The sequence below is a fragment of the Pogona vitticeps genome, chromosome 13, assembly GCF_051106095.1.
Source record: "Pogona vitticeps strain Pit_001003342236 chromosome 13, PviZW2.1, whole genome shotgun sequence".
NCBI lineage: Eukaryota > Metazoa > Chordata > Lepidosauria > Squamata > Agamidae > Pogona > Pogona vitticeps.
Genome location: NC_135795.1, coordinates 20,798,098 through 20,814,859, shown reverse-complemented (window position 1 = coordinate 20,814,859; position 16,762 = coordinate 20,798,098). Strand labels below are relative to the sequence as shown.

Below are 16,762 nucleotides of genomic sequence, written 5' to 3'. Positions count from 1 at the left end.
ATTGTCGAATGTGAAGCATTTGCCTGTCCTCTCAGTGGTGTTTCCTGGCTATCTCCCGAGGAACGTAGAAACCCAGACTGAGACGAGGATCGCCCTCCTCATCTCCCATGTTTTTTGCAAATCCCAGTCTGACAAGGACTTCATGAAAGGCCTGAAAACTCACCTCTTTTGTGACATTTGGGGGGCCTCAAAGGTGGGATTGTTTTATTTCACTTGTGGACCATGTAGCTAAGAGCCAAAGGGTATGTTACAATTGGCCATGAGAGGCAGGAAGTCCATTAGGAGGTGATTCAGGTGGGGCGTTGTCACTGAGCACTCCAACTTGCAAATGAAGTTTGTGTTTACCTTCCCAACGACCAATCGCAAAACAAAGCAAGCTAATGGGCAAACTGGGAGGTGAGATAAGCTCCTCTGGTGACAATCAGAGGTTCTCAGCACTTGAAGAATTCCTTCTTCTAATAACAAGTTATCTGTAATGTTTAGTTTGGTCTTTGGTTTCTTTTTTTTTAATTTGTCATGACCAAGAGAACTGAACTATCTCCGGAAAATCCACTTTATATAATCTCTCCTCTACCCTAATCTTATGAGGTGTCCTTAGGCACCATGTACTATGCTCAGCTTCCAAACCTTCCCACTCCCCCTCTGAAATAAAGGAACAAAATTCACCTACCTTACAGGGTTGTGGTAAAGATTACAAGACAACTGGAGTATATTAAGAGCTTTGAACATTTGCAAATGTGATAGGCTAGTATTTTATTAGTGCATAATAATTTTTAATACGATGAATATTTTGTTATTATGCCAGTTGCAAGCTACCTACCATCTGAAGGTTAAGCTTCACAGAGCCAGTGGGGCAGGGAGACAGAAGGAGGGACAGAGAGAGACAGGAAAAAGAGGAGAGGAGAATGAGATGAGTCGAGCGTCACCAAATATTTTCAACAAACTCTAAATATCACACATCGAAACAAGAAAAAGCATGCTACATTCTGGGCTTGCTAGTTAATACAAAGCCTTGCAACCCTGCTCTGACAGACAGGTGGCATCAATACCAAAGCAAAGTACGTACTGGTTGCACGACCAAATAGAACATTGCATGATTTCTGTCAGATAAGATACACTGGTTTTTAGATTGCAAAATTTAAGGCCAAGGTCCGTTCAATCAGGTTTCCATGAAGATGTTGGAAATCTGAACGTTAAAAGAGAAGGGTCTTCAACCGCTCCCCTGGGTATTTGAGCAGGTTTGCTAGTCTTTTTCACAGACCTCCAGATTCCTCTGGAAATTCCACCCATCAGGCAAAACCACCCGGGAGTTTCGCCTTACTCATTTGGCGGGTATTGGAGGAAGCTGGCTAATCTTGCCAAATCAGCTCTAGCTACTCCCAAAAATGTTTTGTTTTTTTTTTGTCCTGAGTAAACAGACCTAATCCCAACCCAAACTTAGATATAAGTGACGTCCCTGCACCAGCCCTCCCTGCTTCGACACATCGCACCTCCCGGGCTTTGGCAAGACGTCGCCCTTTTCCCTTGTACCTGCTCCAGCTGCAGCTGGGTGATCCTTTGGGACATCAGATCTCCCAACATGATCTCCACGTACGGGTAGCTGGATCCAGCCGAGGGGCGCTGGGTGCGTGTAGACTGGATCTCTTTCAGTGAGAAAGTCACGATGGGTTCCTGGAGGTGGGGGGGGGGAGAAGAACTTCCTTAGAGCTTGGTGGAGAATCATGCACACCACTGGCCCTCTCTAGCCATGCACTACAGTGGTGATGGTAGTGGTGCCCCCCCAAATGGTGAATCGTCACGCCTCATCTAGAAATTAGCATGCGCCAATAAGGGAGGAGGTCCCAGGCCGAACACAACAACACCTACGTGGGTTTCCTTGTTGAGGAAGTTGAGTCCGTTCTGGTTCACCGCCAAGATGCAGGGCGAGAGGATGATGTTATTGCTGCAACTCTGGATGTAGAAAAAGGATGAGCCGAACATAGGGAACGCACTCAAGAGCCCTACAAAGGAGCGGGGAGTTGGGAGGGAAGGGAGAGATCAGCGGACCATCGGTACCACCTTCAAGAAGAACGACCGAGGGCAGCTTTCATCTGAGTTACGCGGACAGACAGAGATGAGTTTTGCTCCCTCTTTTTCATCCATAAAGCCTGTGAAATCTTTTCCTCTCCATGCCTTTCTAAGTAACTTCTTGTTGATGTGTAGAATACAACTCTTAGGCTTCCTTCCTTCCCGCTTCTTCCTTTTCCCTATAAGAGGCAGCCACAATTCTCACAATAACTGCAGGCACCCTTTCTCTCTCTCTCTTTCTTTTTGCTAGAAATCATGCGATGCTAGTTTCTTTCTCAATTCTCCAGCTATGGTTTCTTTTGTTTAACAGGCATGAGGTCAGTACGAAAGACGTGCCACTTTTGCTAGTACAACACAACAGAACATCCCGGGATTTATAGCGCGAGATCTTACCTAAGAACTGAGCCCGCGCTTGGTGGGCACTCAGAGCTTGCGCCTGTTGGAGGTGGTTCGTGACCATGTCTAGCCACGCCTGGGCATTCTGGAGGCGAAAGAACTGCGGTGGGATGTAGTCCTGAACTTCCCGTCTTAGAGAAGAGAAGGAAAACACAAAGAGAGAAACTACAGACAACTGGGGAGACAGGGAGACGTGTCTGCGGCCCAGTTTGGAAAAGTTATTTTGGGGAGGACCACCGTTCCCAGAATTCCACAGGGAAGGTGACCATCCCTGTTTCCCAGAACACAGCCTTGCAGGTATAGATGTAACGTGGACGCCCTTAGAGCTTTGGAAGTTTCCCATTTTTGGACTGGAAAGAACAAAGGCACTGGTGGGACTCCGAAGACTATGGGTGTGATCACGTGGGGAAACAGATTGCAGTTTAGACCCCTGGTGGCGCAGTCCAGTGGGGTGTGTTTCCCAACAATCACACACTGCATTGAGCTCCAGCCTGACCCTGATTTGTGTAAAAGCTTTCCTACGCTCTGGACATCTCGGGGGGCAACCATGGACCCACCAGTCCGGGGATCATCTTAAACATCTGGAGAGATCAAACGGTGTGCCATCACATAAACACACTCCCAGTGCCCACTTATCATCCACAATAGGATCCTTGTATCGGCCAGATCAGTATCCGTGATTTCACTTACCCGTAGTCATAAAATATTTAAAAAATTAGATGAAAAACCCCTGAAATATGCATTTCCACTGATGTGGTTACCAGACCTTGCCACAAGAGGGAGACAGAGACCATGCGATCGATAGGGTCCACTATTACAGTGGTGCCTCACTTGACGACGATAATCTGTTCCAGGAAAATCGCTGTACAACAAAATCATCGTCAAGCAAAAGTAAAAAACCCATTCGAATGCATTAAAAACCAGTTAATGCGTTCTAATGGGTGAAATACCTCATCGTCCAGCGAAGATTCTCCATAGGGCGGCCATTTTCTGGTGCTTGTAAAGCAAAAAAGCCCTCCTAAACACAGCGGGGAGCCATTTTGCACAGCAGGTGGCAATTTTGAAACTCGACAATCAGCTGTTTTCTGATCGTCGTTAAGCGAAAAATCGGTTCCTGAAGCAGGGAACTGATCACTGTCAAGCGAAAAAAGCCGTTTGAAACATCGCAAATAGCGATTGCAAAAATATCGTCATGAAGCGATTTCATCGTCTAATGAGGTAATCGTCAAGCGGGGCACCACTGTATGCACTTTCTCAGCACTGCTTCTAAGGAGCTGTGGCCCAATCCTGCTTGCAGGTGGAATAACGCTGTCCGGGCATCCCTACATCCCAAAGCCACCTACAGAGTTGGCAGGTAGACGCTGTCTTTCGCTCGGTGCTGTAGGGCGGCCAGCTTAGAGACTTGCTGGAACTGTTGCCCGCCGGGCTTCAACGGAGGAAGGGTGTTGAAAAGACCCTTCCGATAATCGGGCAGCACCTGGTTGAGAGACAAGACCGACGATTAGTTCGCCTTTCCTTACGTTCCCCGCCGAGTAGACCACGTTGAAGGCTGACACCCGACTCTCTGGACCACAGAGATTCCCTGGTCGCTAAAACCGTGGCCGTGTTCATACATGACGTGATTCAGACAAGAAATCAAACCTCGCCCTATGACAATCTGATGCGATTTAGACAGTTTTACTGCACACGTGTTTTTCTTTTTTATAGGCACAAATGCATAGAGGCTGAGCGTATGGCATGTATTGTAAATTCTTTCGTCCGTTTCCAATCCAGTTGTTTTTACTTAGTTTTCGGATTGCAGTACACTGTTGACTGGCTAACAAGAGTGATCCGTAACACATGGAGCAATCCACCCTGCTGGGGATGATGGGGGTTGTAGTCCCACCTGTCTGATAGACACCAAGCGGCACAAGGAAGTGTAGCTAAGGTAAAAAATATCTGGCTGCTCTTTAAAAAAAAACCTGCCACCCCCCGAAACCCCAAAGAAACGGGTTATTATGGGGTGGATTAAAGCCTTCCTTCCTCCTAGTTTACCCGGGCCCCCTTTTTCCTAAACTCTTTTCCAAAAGGTCTCTCCTCTGTCTAACCTGGTTGTAATGCATGGTGACATACAGTTCGTTATCAAATTTGAGCGGCTGGGCCCAGATGACACGGCGGTACCAGAACATGTAGCTGCTGTCCACGTGCTCCATTTCCACAGCAACATCAAAGATGTATTCTTTTTTGTTCAGGGGCCGGACGTTCTGATCTGGGCAGGGGAGAGAGAGAGAGAGCAGGCGCTCGGTCTCTGAAAGAACTTCAGAGCATGAAGGGACCCTCGGGATTCATTTTATGCATTAATTAATTGAATTTAACACAGCACTCCCATTAGTGCTGCAGCACAGCTCTGGGCGGTTCACAATAAAATAGACAAATAATTAATATGATAAAAGTATAAACAATCTAAGCACATAAAAAACAGAGCACCAGAGTACTGTATTAATAAAGTGACACGAGGCAGGTAATAAGAAGAGAAACACAGATAACGAATGACTGGACAGGGATGGAAGGTAACACTGAGCCCCATCCTAGAGAGGTAAAGTTTCTGGAAATGTTGAAGCCATATAAAACAGATTCGCAATCAATCAATCAATCAATCAATCAATCAATCAATCAATCAATCAATCAATCAATCAATCAATCAATCAATCAATCCAACCTGTTTTTCCCCAGGCCTTCCCATCTCAACTGATTTTTTTTGGGGGGGGGGGCGACAGTTTTTTCCTCTCTTTTTTTTCAAAGCCTTTTTATATAGCTTGAAAAATTGAGAAAATATTGTATCTCCAGCACAGTTCCTGTCAAGGAGGCATGGCGGGGAACTGAACTTCCAACCTCCTGACACGGCTGAGTTTGGACACCATTTTTTTCTTCATCCAGTCATCCAATGCACAGCCCGGCCCCAAAGCCTCGGAATAGAGGCTGGAGGATTTACTAAAAGGATGATCTTCCTATTTCACGCCAACAAGTGAACATTGGCTAGTATGTAATCTCATAAAGGCTAGTAGCTGGAACAGAAATAATAACTTGGGGGCCATCAGACGAATAATAATAGCTATTTCACCCAACCAAGAATGGATCTGCTGCTCACTTCTATTAGTGACGGCAAAGATGATGTATTCGTCAAAGGCCTCTGGTTGATACAGTCCCATTTCGGAGCACAGTTCTTCTATCACATCCAGAGCAACCTAGAAAAACCAAGATGGGGAACAATTTAAAAAAAAACCTATCCAAATGTCATTATATAGAATGCAAGCTTTAAAACTACACAGAATTCTTCAGCAAGCTGATTCAAAAGAACTATTATAAAAGAAACAGAAGACAGAGAGATTTCTGGGAGAGAACATGGTGTTTGTTCCTGTTGTTATTGAGTCCGTTTGTGTTTAAGTCTTTGAACAAATGGTGCTTTCTCATTCGGTGTAAAAGTCACGGCATCTCAATCTGGTTTGGGGACCACCGAGGATGGTTTCTTTAAAGGGAGAGGGAACCACCCCTTCCCACTTACCGAACATGTTTTGATCTTGAGGTGCCTCTCAATCCCGCCTGGCAAGAGAAACAGTTGGCGTTTGGAGCTCCGGCCAGCCTTGGCAGAGGAGAAAAAGTAAAAAGTTGAAATGAAGGATCTGAAATCATATTTTCAGGAAGTTCAGCCAGCTCGGGGGACCTCAAAGGGCAGAAACAGATGACAAGCCAGCTTTGCAATTAGAAGGTGATAAAACATTGTCCCTCCCAAAGACAATGATCAACCACCAAACAAAAGAGAATGGCTTTGCAATTTCTGGGCTGGAAAAGCTTTTGCTAGGAAAAGCTGAGGTCCTTCCGCTCTGTGTCTGGTTGCAAGGATGCCCTCTTGTCAGCTTGTGCCGTAAAAACTGGAAAGAGGGGTGGGTGGGTTACGCTCCAACAGGGCTCCCCAGCAACCTGGCTCTGGTCTTTTATCTCCGGGGCTGCCGTCTCTCTGTTTCTACCACAAACTGGACTGTCATGAGCTCCCCCCGATCGGCTGCAACCGGAACGCTCCCCTTCGATCCTCACAAAGACGTCAAACAAGGACTCACCACCATGGCTTTGAGCTCGAGACTGCTGGGGAACTCACACCGGCCACCAAACTGGAAAGTTTTGTGCAGATTCTGCTCACAGGCTTTGGCAAGGCCTGGCGGGGAGGTCAAGAAAAAAAAAAGCAGGCTGCTTCTGTACTGCTCTGGAGCGCTTAAAGCACTCTCTGGGTGGTTTACAGTTTAATTGTGCAGGCTAACACATTGTCCTCCCCCCCCCCCCCCCACACACACTGCCGCCAGCAAGCTGGGTACTCAGTTTTACCGACCTCATAAGGATGGAAGGCTGAATGAACCTTGAGCCAGTTTACCTGGGATTGAACCCAGGCTGTGAGCAGAGTTTTAGCTGCAGTACTGCAATTTAAACGCCATGTCACAAGAAATAGATAAACAGGAAGAGAGAGAGAGAGAGAGAGCAAAGGTGAAACTCTAGACTTAGAAGGTTCTGAGATTTCACCTTGGAATTGCACAACAGGATTGCTGACCGTCTGCTGGAGAAACCCCAGAAGGTAAGGCTTGAGAACCTCGGAGCATCTGTAGTAGGCACTTAGGATGTAGAGCAGTCTCCACCCTTTTTGGCAGCTGTCCCTGTACAGTTTCGGGAGGGGGAATGAGAGGAGGAGAGTCCATCTGTTATTAATCTGATGGCCGTTGACTCTACATGGTTGAAGAGCATGTTCTGGGCTAAGAAGACCTTTTAGAAGTAGGAGAGCGACTGGCTGTTAGATCTACCCCTAGATCTAAGAGATTCATCCCCCACTGGAAGTCTTACTCAAGAGAAGCCCTTTTGCCAGCTCGGTTCTCCACCTAGGAGACTGGGTGGCCATGGCCAGAGGCTGAAAACCCCAGTTCAGAAACCCACAACCGTTTCGTGGGTTCCCTTCCGTGGCCGTGTCCACAGCTACTGAAGCAGGCTAGGCCCCCTTTAGAGACCGATCTCACCCAAGGCTGAGGGTCCAGTGAGACGTTTAGGAGAAAGGCCTTTCCCCTGTGACGAACGCCCTTTTGACCCCGCAACGAGACTTCCAGAAGGATACGTGCAGCGGCCACCAGATGGGCCAATGTAGCCCCTGTCCCTGACAATCCTTCGCAAAACGAAGGCGGCTAAAGGTAGCCCACAGACTGTCACCAAAAAGGGCGCCTCTAATTATCCGAGGGAGCCCCTTTTCCAGGCATGCGCTAAACCTGCCCTCTGAGTTGACCCATAAAGAGCCACCCAACTGGAAGGCTCTTGAAAGCTCCGGATGCGTTGGCTTCTCCCCAGCTCCCGCACCTTGCTTGCTCTCCAGCTTGAGCTTCGCAGGGAGCTGTCCAGGGTCCTTCCCCACCTGGCATGACTCTCTCGGATGGGATCCCCCAGGCTCGGCTGCGCTTGCTTGTGTCCTACCAGAAGCTGAACTGGCTTGACTTTGCTCTGCTTTCAGCTGCGATGAGGTACAAGGGTGTGGCGTTCACCCTTCTGCCTGTTGGCAGTCACAGACCAGGGACCATACCTCACCTCTCCAGAATGACCCGGTTCCTTCAAGAGGGAAGAAGGGTCTATGGGTCTAAGAATGAAGGGCTCTATGAGAGACATGGGCAGGCCTCTCTCTGGCCATGGGGAGCTCTGAATCTTCTTGGGTTTGGGGGATCACGGCGGCTGACGGGACGAGTTGCCGATGCAATCGTGAGAAGGTGGCTACTTAAGAGCGCTGGGATCCGAGAGCGTTTTTGCCTGGAGGACAGCAGGTGGAACTATCCTCTGCTTTCTTTCCATGACCCCATTGGCCTTCTCAGCCCAGAAACTCACGTACGTCTTGCTGCTGGTGTTGTCCGTGATCTGTTTGATGACCTGGCAAAAGACCTCATCTCTGAGGACCTCGTGATCTCCGCAGAGCTGGAGAAGAGAGGACACCAGGGTGATGTTGAGCCCATTTCCAGGTGACCCCCGCCCGGACAGCTATCTTCTCTCAACTCCCCATTCTTTCGAAGGACCTTCTGGCCCAGGAAGGGGGTGGAAAGATGGATATGGGTCCCTGCCTTGACTAGTGAATGCCCGGCGGTCCTACCAACAAAAAGAGCATCCTCCAGAGATGGAAATGCGATGTGTGGACACCAGATGTTGTTGACTGCAGCTGCTATCATCCTTAGGCAGGCAGCCAAAGGTGAGGGAAGATGGGAGTTGTAGTCTCACAGCATCTGGAGCGGCCCACCTCCAACCCAGAGAATTAGGAGATTGGGAGTGAAACAAAAACTGCCACACCTGATCTGCAGCCAAGGTGGTTTTGATCTGTTTAAACACTGAAGTGCAGATGCCTGTCCCCCTACCAGAATGGAAACTTCAAGCTCCAGGTCCCTATGGTCTCTGCAGAGCTTGTTCATATTTTTTTTTTAAAAAAACATTATAAAGGGGTTTACTGACCTTCAGGAGGCTGCAGACCACGTCCAGTTCTGTTTGTCCTTTGAGTGAGAGGTCACCCATGAATTTCATCACAGCTAGGAAAGAAAAGTAAGATACCCAAAAATCAACAGGAGCCTTGGCTTTGACCGGGGGAAGGAGCCACCTGTTGAGGCAACCAACGTTCAGCAAGAGAGAAGATCCATCATCCTCCCACCAATCGTAAGCAGTGAGTGCTTCTCTTCTCTGCACAGATCCTGACCTGTTTCCCCAGTATCTTGGTTTTGGAAACGCACACCATCCTCATGTCATCCTGAACAAGCTGATCTCACCTGATATTGAAACTAAGGAGGTTGTTCCTCCCCAAGACCACCAGGGAGTAACAGGTGCTGAATTCGAGAGGCGCACCAATTGCTTAGGGGCCGCTCATGGTTCTGGGTTCAGTCCCTGGGAAAAGGATCCTGCCCAACAGAGCTAGGAACATCGGGATAAACAGACCAAGGATCTGACTCCGTTGGAGGCCATTTCTTTAAGATGTATTTTCTGAGATGACACGTATTCCCAAGTCCATGGCAAAGATAAATGTAAGAGCAATCTCTACAGAGGGAAAGCCCTTCCGGACAGAGCCGGCCCTACCGTTAGGCAGCCACAGGCTACGGGCCCATTGCTGTTTTCCCTCTGGCTCACCCTTGCATCCCCAACAGCTTCTCCCCCACTTCCAAAACTGAGCTGCTGCCTTTGAGTGTGTGGGGCAGGATCATATGCATGAGTCAACGTTGAAGTACACGTGAACCAGCCACCCCAGATAGCTTCCTCACATGGATGAGAGAAAGGGGTGTTGGGTTGTCTTTTGCTTCGGGGGGGGGGCAGAACGCCTGGGGGCAGCGTTGTGACCGATCAGATCGGAAGTCTACAGAGCTCATGGTTTGGCCCACAAAAGGAAACCCCATATTGGCCAGAACTAAGGTCTGAAGAGAAGAGGCCAATTCATGGCCTCGTTCTTGTCCATTATACGGAACATGCCTCACTAAGAGATGGCTCCCCCCCCCCAGGTCTTCCTCACCTTGGAAGGCTTCCAGCGCTATTTTGTTGAGGCTGCCGTCCGTGAATTCAATGAGCGACTCGTGGATCGGAGTCTGCAAGGGGGCCAGGCATGGCAAGAGAAAGAGAGAGAGAGAGAGAGAAGCCAGGTGTGAGAGGCATGGCCCTCAAATAAACACAGTAGCACAAGCAAAAACATGTCACTGGGCATGCCCTGACTCTAATGGTGGGATACTCTTTTTCCTCTCTGGGTTTTTGTCCGAACATCACAGCAGCTAATTCAAGGTGGCCAGACTTATTGTAGAGATGGGATTCTGTCCTTTGGAAAGCTATTGTAAACCATCGTCCTCTTCATTTATTCATGATTTATTTATTTGACTTCTATACTACCCCATTTGGCCAATGGCCCCACATCATCATCCACTTAGAACTACAGAGCTGCAAGGGACCCTATGGATCCAGCCCCTGTCAAGGCGGCACCGAGGGGGATTTGAACTCTCAACCTCTGGTTCCTCAGCCAGAAGCCTAAAACACTGAGCTATCCAGCAGTTTGTTGCACAGGAAAACCGAAAATGGATTCACAGCCCCCCTGGAACTGGACTCAGCAGCAGCCGCCACCAAGTGAGAGGCAGCAAAATTCAGAAAACAACCCACGTTACCTTGGTAAATTTCAGTATCTCCGCCAGACCCTTGGATTGGACCCCTTTCTTGGACTTCGGCTTGTCAACCTCCCTGGAATGAATTACAGACATGAATGCCACTTGGGTTTAAGGATCGATTCAAGCTGCATGGCCTCTTCCCCCCCACATCTCTTGGGCGCTGTGCCTCTAGGGATCTCGTCCCCACCAGCTCAGGACTGGCCAAAAAATCATTACCCCCTTGCAAACGTTCTGTGAGATGCCCATTGGTCGGCCTGTGACTCAGCCCTTTCTCCCCAAAAGAAGAAATTGGAACACAGAAAAGAAGCAAACAGATATGGTGGCAGGACCCCATAAACTGGTTGAGGAACCTCAAGATGCCAACTCTCTCCAACACAGCCGCCTTGTAACGAGGACGTCCTGATTTCCCCCCTCCCCCCGGTGCCAACCAGCTTTCATGGGGGCGCCTCCGTCCGCTCACCGGCCTCCACTCACATCTTGGCCCTCTGCCCTTCTCGGAAATACTTCTTCGCAAAGTCCAGCATGGTGAAGGAGCCGCCTGGTGGGGGAAGGCTCTCCAGGGCGCCCGGCAAGTCTTCCAGGCTGTTGGTGTACTCACTGCCAGCTGGAGAGACCTGCGGGGGGGGGGGAGAGAAAGGGAAGGACGGCGGGCGTTGGTGTCCACATTTCACTGGGGTTCCAACAGAACTATAGCAGAGGTCCCTCGTCCAGCACGGATCGCTGGGCTATTTCTCCCACTGTCCAGACAACACAAGGTCCGATCCGATCGGATCCGTGCCTTCTTCCTACTTTACTGTGTTTTTTTGTTCCTTCTGAGAGGGTTTCCCACCCACCCCCGTCCTGGATTCGTTCCGGGAATTTAGCGCTATGGAAGGTTGCGCGATGGTTGTGGAGTTTAGCGCTACAGCGCTTCCGGTGGAGAATGCCTTTCGGCATCATAAACTCCCAGAGGATGAAAAATACGGATTATAGCAAATACTGTTTTAAGAGCGAATGCTATAGAGAGAGAGAGAGAGAGAGAGCATGGTCCCTGGCTCCCTCTAGCAAGCAGTTCTCGTAATTTCACCTTTAGAAATGTATATTTTTAGGATTTTTTCTTTTAATATTTTCAGACTGTGGATAAGTGAGTCAGTGGGTACTGATCTTGTGACTACAAGGGGGCTACTGGACCGCAGATTTATTCTAATTGTTATCTCAAGCAAAAATAAATAAATAAATAATCTGTCAGCCAATTAAAAAGTGCCCCGGGCTTTTTGTTGTTTAGGTGCGGTACGTGAATGCCGCTGCCTTGTTGGGAGTAATTCTCACAGCACCTTTTTGAAGTTAGAGTTACACGGCAAAAGGAGTGCCATTACTTTTCGCTGTGTTGCAATCATCATGTATGCAGAGGTATACACAGAGCACGGAACGGTAACTAGTTTTTTGGACTACAAGTCCCAGAATCCCCAGGTGAGGAACTCATGGTGAGCTGAGCTCTCCAAGACACTCGCCTCCGCCTTCTTGTCCAGCTCATGAGCCACGGCTGCCGAGGCCACGGCCATGGCCACCGAGGCCGGGACGGCTACTTTGGCCTGCTTGTCCTTCGGCTCGTCCTTCTTCTCCGCAGGCAGGTGGGTGAAATCCGGCGCCGCCACCGGCTGGACACAATCCGCAGGAAAGAAACCCGATTTCCCGTAGATGGCGCCAAACTTCCAACCTACACCAGGGAAGGTCACCATCACATCAGGGAGAGAGGCGGAAATTTTTTTTTTATCGTACTTCGCTTTGGGAAAGAATTCCACTCGCCTTTTTGAGATCCCGTCATACTCAGGGGTAGGAAAAGTGAGAAGAAAGAGGAAAAGAGAAAATCCAAAGCGACTCATTGGAGCCAACAGGCTCTTACATTTTTGGCTTTGAATCCCTGCCTCTTGAGCCAGGTCAGTGCCGAGTTCGAATTCCCACCTCTTATCTCTGAGACTGGCTCCCCATCGTTAACACCTCCACGGCAAGGGTGCTGCCTGGGACTACAAACCACAGAACCCACCAGCCAGGTGAGGATTCTGGGCTTTGTAGTCCCCCCAAAGAGCCATTATTGGCTCCGGTCAGAAGCTGCCTGCTAGCACGAGAGTCATGCTCAGCGGCTGGATTCTCAGCCAAAGAAGCTGTTCCTCTTTGCTGACCGTCTGCGGCTGGAACTGGAAAGGCTGGGAGCGAACCCATTCCCTTCTGAGGGCAAAAGCAGATTCTGCCCCCCTGCCCATCGCTCTTTCTCCCTCACCCACCCACCGCACCCGGTCCTTCTGGATTAGGTGCTAAAGATTTCCGACCGGTCCCGGTTGCCATCTTTCACCCCTTTTAGTTTATGGGGGCTTTTCGAGATCAGGTTTGCTCGAGAACCAGGGCACCAACGCAGAAGAGGAAAGAAGCCGCAGAGCGAGAGTGGAGCAACCGTGAGAGAGCAGAACGGGCCAAAGCACGGCACACGGGAGTCGGGGGGGGGGGGAAAGAAGCCACCCACCAAAATCTTGGGTGCCTTTCTTCACATCCTCCAGGAGTAGCACTTTCTTCCTCACCACGCAGCCATAATAGCGGTCTGTAGGGGCGGAAGACCCAAAGAGGGATCACGGAAGAGTCAAGACGCCCCCAGGTGGCCCACGTTCCCGGACTTCGCCTACTTAGGTTACCTCGAAGACTTTACACTAAGGGCAGGGAACATCAAATTGTTTAGGGACCACCCATCACAGACCCCCCTGGGGACACAGCTGGGCAATTCTTGTGTAGTTAAAGCAAGGTGCAGGATGAACCTGTCTTGTTTCAGAAGAGGCTTCTGCAGCGCCATTCGGCCACGGAGGGGGCAAGCGGGAAATTTAGGGGGTCATGGGGTTCCAGAGAAACAGCCTTTGGTCACCACTATAAGGCAGCTTTTAAAAAAAACCCTCTTAAATAGAAATGCAACCCTCCCCTGCAAAGCAAAAAACAAACAAACACACACACACACAACACAACCCACAGCTAGGATGAAATAGGAATGCTATCAAAGAAGACCCGATCTCTCGTTGGCATGTAAATATTTTCCTCTTTCATTGATTTCCTCCAGGCCGCAAATAAAAATTTGGAAGCCTGGTCATCACCTCATTCCCTTGCCAAAAGATAGAGTGAGGGAAAGAGAGGATGACGGGGCTCCGCTGGTAGATGATGTTTCTGTCCCTTTCTCCTTAAATTTGCCCAAATCACCTGTCTCAACAAACCCACTCCTCAAATCTCCTGCCCAATGTTTTTTTTCCAAATAACTCCCAAGTTTTAGGACCACATCTAACATTTGTCACCTTCCCCCGAATTTTTATTCTCGCCGAAACATCCGCCCACCGCACCCACCTTGTGGCAAGCCTTCCATGGGCCGAAGGCAGATGATGTCCCCCTTGTGGAATCGCAGGAGATTTTTGCCCTCCGTGACGTGGTTCTTGATGGCCACCATGTACTGCGAGTCCTGGAATCGGGGACAGACAAAAATCCATCCGGAAAGGCTGTCCCTTCTGATCGGATTCATCCTCGTGCGATAAAATCAGAAGCCTTCCAAAAGGTTCTCTCGGACACAAATGGCGAGGCGTTTTCTTGGGCTCCGAGAAAAGGGTGGGGCGTTTTCACAATTTTTGAGGGGTACATTTCTGGGGGGGAAATGGGACTTGGTGTCTCAGCCCATCATCCAAACCAAGATTTGAGAAACCCCTATGGAGCTGTCTTTCTATAATGAGGCAGCCTGTCTAGATGAGAACCTTGGAATCACGGAGTTGGAAGGGGGGCATCTTAAGGCCATCAAGTCCAACCCCCTGCTCAAGGCAGAAACCCAAGTTAAAGCAGATGTGATGGATGGTGGCCCGGTTTTTTCTTGAAAGCCTTCACGGCGTTCATCTTCATGTATCTCATGATTCATATCCCTGTCTATGGCCCGGATGACTCCTTCCTTGCTCGATATCACCTTGGGAAGACCTAGGCTAGGGGGTGAAGTCTCTGGCTGTGGAGCCAGAGGTTGGGGGTTCGATTCCCCGCAGGGCCTCCTGGACTGGACTCCGCGATCTATGGGGTCCCTTCCAGCTCTGCCGTTCTAAGATAAGACCTGAGATTATCACCCGCTCTTCCCCTAAAGAAAACCCCATCATTTTACCTTCTTCAGCTCCGTGATGAAATGGTCGATCAAGGCCTTGACTTGGGAGGCTTTCGGGGAGAAAAGAATGAACTTCTCGTGGGTGAGGTTGAACTCCAGCATGTTCTTGGAGGGGATGGTCACAAACAAGATATCTCCATAGCTGAGAGGGAAGAAAGGAGAGGAGGAGGAGGAGGAGACGGCCAGGTTAATGTCCAAGCCGGGAGTGTCTCAGGGGAACGGAGTGGGTGGGGGAGGGCTCTGAAATCAGCTCTGTCCCAAGCTGTCGAAATGGGAAACATATGGGAGATTATCAAAAGAAAGGGGGGGGCGCGCAAGAGAGTGAGAGGATTCTACATACACTCCCCTGCTCTTCCTGGTCCATCCATCGCCCTGTTTTTTGCAGAGATGGTGGACAACCCCAGCGTTCTCACCTGTAGCCTCGTAACACGCGGAGCTCCTGCCCCGGCAGGTTGGCCCCTTTCAGCAGCCTCAGGAGTTTAATCCCCACGTCGGACACGGCCAAAATCTGCACCCCGGTGCCCACGCTGCCCTGGAGGGAACGGGACAGAGCAGGGAACGTGAATCGACACAGTTCCCAGAGGATGGGCGAACCTCCCGTCGGTCCTTGGTCTAATGGAACAGCAGTTAAAATTTCTAGGAAAAGGGGCCAAACGTGGGTAGGAAAGGCCGAGAACTTGAGGGACCAAGCTGACCCTCAATGGGAAGAAGACCCTATTGAGGTCCTGCCCCATCTCCCCCCCCTTAAATTGGGTAAGAAGCAAGAAGAAGCATGAGAGGGTGGGGGGTGAGTCACGTCTGGCCATCTCTTTTCCTAAGAGGCAGAAGGCAACGGGGGCCATTTTGAACGACCAGTCTCGGCCATCCAAAATGTTCCCGAGAGGCGAAGCAGAACAACATCGGTTCGTGCCAAGGGTGGAGGAAGTCTGGACTCCAAAGGGCTTCCATTTTAGGTCTCAGAAGCCCCAGGACTGTGGAGGTTGTCGTCGGAAAGATCTGGAATGCCCAAGGTCCGCCTCACCCCTTCTTGGAGCTGTCTCTCTAGCGAGCTTTAACCGGCTCACGCACGTGTGTGTGTCCGTCCATGGTCATGAGGTGGGCAGGACGCTCCTTACCGTGGCAGGGAACAGGCGGGAGAAATACACCTCCCAAACTTCCCGGGCAAGATGGACAATCTCCTTCTTGACACTTTCGTCGGCCACCGGACTGAAGGAGTCCAGCTTGTTTTCCGCTGCAGAGAGAAACAAGGCTCTGGCTTGGCTTCCTTTCCAAATCCCTTGGATTCTTACTGGGGGGGGGAACTAAAAAGCTGGCCACCCACCTCTTCTTCCTCCTTGGCTAATTCTTTATTCCCGTTCCCCCCCCCCCACAGGTCCAAGTGGACGAGACGAGGGTGAAGAGCAGCTTTGGTCGGTGGTGACGAACTGTCTGCAACCCTGGCACCGTCTCGATAGCTTGGATACTAACTCCCATCGTCCCCAGAACAATGGGGAAGATGGGGGTTGTGGTGCAACACCCCTGAAGGGTGCCAGGTTGCGAAAAGCACCTTGGACCTTTTAATCTCCTTTATGATGTGTTTTATCTCCTTCTAAAGTGATCCCCGGCTGTTCCTACCCTTAATCTCCTCCTCTTTCTATACCTCAACCTTAAGTCCCTGTAGTTCCTCCTCTCTCTTTTTGAGTCCCTTATTTTTTTTTTCTGAACTCCATCATTCCTCCCAAAGAAAGTACTTTGAGCTTTCTTTGTAAGCCTGACATTGGGGAATGTCTTGGCCGAACCCCAGTTTCCAACCTGGGGTCGTGGTGCCCCCCTCGGACATGATAGCTCAGAGGTTGAGGTCTCTAGTTGTTGAGACGGAGGTTAGGAGTTCAAATCCCCCACTGGACCTCCTTGGCAGGAGCTGGACTTGATTATTCCAGCTGTGCTGTTCTAAGAGGATGATAGGAGAGCAAAGATCCTCTTATCCTCCTGCCACCGCCCATGGGAAGGG

At 49.9% G+C, this 16,762-nt stretch overlaps 1 protein-coding gene across 1 annotated transcript in view; it reads right to left on the bottom strand.

Annotated features, from left to right (window-relative positions):
* The window catches only part of MYO15A (myosin XVA), a 59,232-nt gene that overhangs the window by 1,955 nt on the left and 40,515 nt on the right, over positions 1–16,762 (bottom strand). The window contains exons 47-66 of the mRNA XM_078381561.1: positions 15,888–16,003; positions 15,186–15,304; positions 14,773–14,914; positions 13,986–14,097; positions 13,129–13,203; positions 12,090–12,327; positions 11,106–11,213; positions 10,632–10,704; positions 9,995–10,067; positions 8,956–9,029; positions 8,348–8,430; positions 7,012–7,142; positions 6,558–6,652; positions 6,005–6,082; positions 5,591–5,687; positions 4,551–4,711; positions 3,807–3,940; positions 2,461–2,594; positions 1,867–2,000; positions 1,531–1,671 (exon numbers count right to left, since the gene is read on the bottom strand). Of these exons, the coding sequence (XP_078237687.1) occupies positions 1,531–1,671; positions 1,867–2,000; positions 2,461–2,594; positions 3,807–3,940; positions 4,551–4,711; positions 5,591–5,687; positions 6,005–6,082; positions 6,558–6,652; positions 7,012–7,142; positions 8,348–8,430; positions 8,956–9,029; positions 9,995–10,067; positions 10,632–10,704; positions 11,106–11,213; positions 12,090–12,327; positions 13,129–13,203; positions 13,986–14,097; positions 14,773–14,914; positions 15,186–15,304; positions 15,888–16,003 (2,318 nt within the window). The remainder of the gene's footprint in view (positions 1–1,530; positions 1,672–1,866; positions 2,001–2,460; positions 2,595–3,806; positions 3,941–4,550; positions 4,712–5,590; positions 5,688–6,004; positions 6,083–6,557; positions 6,653–7,011; positions 7,143–8,347; positions 8,431–8,955; positions 9,030–9,994; positions 10,068–10,631; positions 10,705–11,105; positions 11,214–12,089; positions 12,328–13,128; positions 13,204–13,985; positions 14,098–14,772; positions 14,915–15,185; positions 15,305–15,887; positions 16,004–16,762) is intronic.